Source organism: Molothrus aeneus, unplaced genomic scaffold, assembly GCF_037042795.1.
Source record: "Molothrus aeneus isolate 106 unplaced genomic scaffold, BPBGC_Maene_1.0 scaffold_40, whole genome shotgun sequence".
NCBI classification, from domain to species: Eukaryota; Metazoa; Chordata; class Aves; order Passeriformes; family Icteridae; genus Molothrus; species Molothrus aeneus.
The window spans coordinates 1,756,290-1,761,254 of record NW_027099068.1 but is presented as its reverse complement, the minus strand read 5'-3'; the positions used below and the strand labels follow the sequence as shown (position 1 = coordinate 1,761,254).

At 52.1% G+C, this 4,965-nt stretch overlaps 1 protein-coding gene across 1 annotated transcript; it reads right to left on the bottom strand.

The window, feature by feature from the left end:
* Positions 1 to 340: 340 nt before the first annotated feature.
* Positions 341 to 760, bottom strand: LOC136570866 (zinc finger protein 239-like). The gene has a single exon (XM_066571271.1). The coding sequence runs from the start codon at positions 758 to 760 to the stop codon at positions 341 to 343; it is 420 nt and encodes a 139-aa protein (XP_066427368.1).
* Between the last annotated feature and the right edge of the window lie 4,205 nt (positions 761 to 4,965).

Below are 4,965 nucleotides of genomic sequence, written 5' to 3'. Positions count from 1 at the left end.
AAAACTACATCACCAGCGACTGGCTCTTCCCAGCCACGTATTCTGTCCTGCCTGGAAAGGACACCTTTCTTCTCAGGGAGAGAGAGAGTCCCTTTCCTGCCCCTGGCAATGACCTGAGGTGGGAGTGACTGTAATGACACGGCCATGGCCAGACCCTCATGTTCTTCCATCTCCCATCATGACACTGGCAGGGGCAGGAAAAGGGACAGGTGTCTTCCCAGCATGGATCACAGGGAACATGGATCACCAGAACTCTTCCCAACGTGCGTCCTCCAATAGGGGATGAAGCTGGAGCAGTGCATGAAGCTCCTCCTTCAGTCGAGTCATTCCAGGGCTTCCCTTACCGGTGCCTCTGTTGGTGTTTGTTCAAGTGAGAGCTCTGGCTGAAGCTCTTCCCACACTCAGAGCACTTGTAGGGCCTCTCCCCGGTGTGGATGCGCCGGTGCCTGATGAGGGTGGAGTTGTGCTTGAATCCCTTCCCACAGTCAGGGCAGCGGAAGGGCCTCTCCTCAGTGTGAATCCGCTGGTGCAGGAGGAGGTGGGAGCTGCTCTGAAACCTCTTCAGACACTCAGGACACTGGTAGGGCCTCTGCCAAGTGTGGATGCACTGGTGGATGATGAGGGTGGAGCTGCAGCTGAAGCCCTTTCCACACTTGCCATGCTTGCCACACTCCTGAGGCCATTCCCCAGTGTGGATCATCTGGTGGCAGATCAGGCTGTTGCTCTGCCTGAAGCTCTTCCCACACTCCAAGCTGCTCATGGGCCACCAGCTCCGAGCTCTGGCTGAAGCTCTGTCCACCTTCCTGGCACAGGGTGGCTCTTTCCGCCTCAGAGCACCCTGGGCTGGGCTTGCAGCCCCTCCTTGTGTGGGATCTCCAGGGATTTTCCACCCTCTTGCATTCCTGTGCTGTGGAGTCACTCAAAAGAGCCTCTTCCATGAGATTATACCATGGGGATTTGTCCTCCCTGGTCTCCATCCTCAGCTCCTGGTCTGGGGGAGGAAGGACAAGGAGAAGATGGGATTTGCCTCCATGCCAGAGGGAAGGAGATCCTCCCAGTGTGTCCCTGGCAGGACGGCATCGGCAGCAGGATTGTCCTGCAGCCAGGGCCCGTGCTGGGCTGGGAGATGGAGCAGGAGAGAGGGGGAAAGGGGCACTGACTTCCTCCTCACCTGCCTGCGTGTCCTGGGACATCTTCCTCTTCCTCACAGTCTCCTTCTCCATCCAGCCAAGGTTTGGGAAAGAGAAATCCTGGTTTGGGGAAAAATACAATGGATGAGCACATTGGGTTAGGGGGTTCCTACTGCCCAAGCCCATCCCTAGAAGTCACTGGGAATCTGCCACCCATATAAACCTCCAAAGCACCAAGATTCAGGCCCCCAAAATACACAAATGACCAAGATGCAGCAAAAACACCCAGCCCTCAGTTTCCCCTCTCTGGTCTCTCCACTTTGGGCTCCTGGAGGCCCCCCCTGTCTGGGTTGCTCCAGTTCAAGTTTGTATTGGTGTTCCCCTCTCTGGGCTGCTGGGGCTCCTGGCAATCCCGCAGGTTCCCCTTCTCTGGACTCACCACTTTGGCATCACAGGCGTCCCATGGGTCAGCACTGTCCAGGGTCCCTGTTTCAGGCTCCTGGGGTATCCAGGGGTCCCCCCTGTCCATGCTCCCAACATGTCCAGGCTTCTGGAGCACCCCCAGCTCTCGTGTTGCCCATTTCTGCTCCCCCAGTGCCGGTTTCCCTGCTGCCCTGCCGGTACCGGGCGATCCCCACGTGGCTCTGGGCTGGCAGTGCAGCCCCTGGCCCGGGCAGATCATTCTGCTCTCTGACACTGTCTACCAACCCAAGAGGACAGTTATCCTGTAGGCAAGTCTTCCACTAAAGACTGAGGCAAAGAAGGTGTTAAGCACCTCTGCCTTCTCCTCATCTGCGGTTACTAAGTCCCCTCCCACATCTAATAAAGAACAAGGGTTGGTCCTACCCTTCCTTTTGCCATTAATATATTTGTAAAAACATTTTTTTATTATCCCTTACAAAATGTCCCAAGTTAAGTTCATACTGAGCTTTGGCCTCCCTAATTTCTTTCCTACGTGCCCGAGCAACCCCCTTAAATACTTGCTGAGAGACCTGACCCTCCTTCCAAAGATGATACATCCTCTTTTTATTCCTATGTTCCATCAAAACCTCCTTGCCCATCCAGGCTGGACGTTTGCCTCATCAACTCTTCTTTCAGCACACAGGGACAGTCTGTTCCTGTTCCCACAAGATCTCTGTTTTGAAGCACACCCACCCTTCCAAACTCCTTTGTTTTTAAGGGCTGCTTCCCAAGGAACTCTCTGAATAAGTCTGCTAATCAGGCCAAAGTCTGCCCTCCAGAAGTCCAATGTAAAAGTCTTATTGATGTTCCTCCTGATTTCACAAATATTGGGAACTCTATAATTTCATGCTCACTATGCCCCAAGCGGCCTCCAACCACCACATCTCCCCCCAGCCCATCTCTAATCCCAAACAACAGGTCCAGCATAGTCCCTCCCCTGCTGGGCTCACTCACCAGCTGTGACAAAAAGTTGTCCTCCACACACTCTAAAAACTTGGAGGCTGCCTCTGAATTCCACTTCTCCAGAGGCTTGTTCAGCCTTCAGCTCTTAAGTTCAGGAATTCAGTGCCCCAGAGCTCATTAACATTCAGCACACCTAAAGAAGCTGAGCCTCTGGGAATAATCTGATTTACATTTCCAAATCTTTCGTGGTTAATTGGACAGATTTCAGAACTGCATTCAAAGTGAATATATTATATTTACAAAGACAGTGAGGAAATAGTTTTTGGTCCTGTTTAGGTTTTCCTGTAAATTCATTGATATGTGCAATCTCCAATTGATACTGAATCCAAGTACCTCCTCATGCAGTTGGAATAGATATGAAAATCAAGACCCTTTATGTCTGACAATCAATCAGACTCTGTCCCTACCCCCATCCCACCATTTCCCCCATCCAAGCCCTGGCACTCAGAGCAGCCTTGTGCAAATCTGAGCTCCCTCCAGCCCAGGCTGGACCTGCAGGTTTCAGCTCCTTGGCTCCAGTTCCCCCCTGCTTTCCTTGGAGAAGGAGCTGCCAGAGACCAGAGGGATGTTCATTTATTGTCAGCCAGCAAAGCCAAGGGAAGGCACAGCTCTGTAAAATGCAAAAGTCATTCATTTCCCTGGCTCTGCCCTGCACCTGATCCCCACAGCTTGTCCTGTTTCCTTCATCCCTGCATTGCCAGGCACTTTCTGGGACAAGGGAGCTCCGGTCATGGCAATGGAGCAAGGTCCAAGTGCCACCATTGGAGTGGGAACCACAACTCATCAGGTTTGTGTCCTTTGGGGGTCAGGAACTGGTGGGACTCAGAGGCACAGAAAGTTTCTCTTCAAGGCCAGCAGGCCATAGTTGAACAGGACACAATTTAATAACAATCACGCTCCTCCCTGAGCTATGTGCAATGTCCCAGTAGTGTCTGATGAGTGCACCATCCACAGGTGATTTCCATACTAAAATTAATTTTAGACAAATGTGGTAATAGATATAAACACAATTAAGTTCTTGTATCAGGATGCTCATCCTGGTGTGGGGGTGTCATGAACGGCGGGAGAAATGCGACACACTATATGCATGAATAGCAAATCTCGAAGTTTATTGAAAGCTTACACATATTTATATTGGTGTTAATGAAGCTTATACATATTGCAAAAGCTGAGCTCATCATTGGTTAAAGCACACTTAGATTAACTACACCTACTCTTATCTTCTAACAATTATTTTGCTTCTATATTTGCATTCTTCTAACTTCTCTACCTAAGATAACTACATTTTCTGGCAAGCGATTTTCTCCCCCGTCTTCTAGTTTCAGAGAAGGTCACTGTGACCTTTGTCAGTGATTGGACACTGGTTGCTCAGTTCCCAGCTTGTTTCTCCTATCTTTATCTATTGGTATCACATCGAAATGTCTTTTCTCAGCTAACCAATTATTCAAAAAGCTCTCTACATGGGTGCACAACAGCTCAAACAATTCCTGATTTGCAAAGCTGCCAGTGGTGGTTGGAGAAGGGAGGTCAGGCTGCTCTTGGTGTTGAGGAAATGCTGAAAGCAGCCTGACTCATTTCATCTCCTCATGCCCTGGCTGAGCTCCCCTCTTTCCCCTCCCACCCATTGGCTTTTGTCTCCCACCAGCCCCCCTGTGAAGAGCCTGGCTCTGTGTTCTCCATCCCCTCCTCGCTGGCACTGCCAGGCTGGGATGAGGAGCCCCTCAGCCTTCCCTGCTCCAGGCTGGACAAGCCCAGCTCCCTCAGCCTCTGCTCACAGCCCAAGGGCTCCAGCCCCACCTTGGAGGCCCTTCCCAGGCCCTGCTCCAGCTGCCAGACATCTTTCCTGCCCTGGGGAACCCAACCCAGGCCACAGTGACCTGGATAATCCCTGTCCTTGATGTCCTGGTCACAGAGCCCTGGCCCCTTGTCCCCTGTCAGGCTCTGGGGTGGATCCTGTGGAACATCCTTTGGTGGAGGCTGTGGCTCCAGGTGGGCCGGGGGGATCCCAGGGGACAGGGACCCTGCTGGGCATGGACAGCATTGGACTTGTTGGGAGAAACAGTGAGGGGGAGCTGGGGCAGAGTGAGCAACCCAGTGACCTGACACAGCCCTGCTGGGATGTCACACAGCCCCTCTGGGATGTCACAGCCTCCTCTGTGATGTCACAGCCCATTCTCTAATGTTACACAGCTCCTCTGGGATGTCACAGACCATTCTTTGATGTCACAGAGCTGCTCTCTGATGTCACAGACCATTCTCTGATGTCACAGAGCTGCTCTCTGATGTCACACCAGAGTCTGTGATGTCATAGTCTGCCCTGTGATATCCGGCCTCTGCCCTGTGATGTCACAGCTGGCTCTGTGATGTCACAGATGCAGTCTATGATGCCACAGCTGCTCGATGACCTCAC

Coding starts and splice junctions, on each gene's coding strand:
- LOC136570866 (XM_066571271.1), bottom strand. CDS start 760: ATGAGCAGCTTGGAGTGTGGGAAGAGCTTCAGGCAGAGCAACAGCCTG.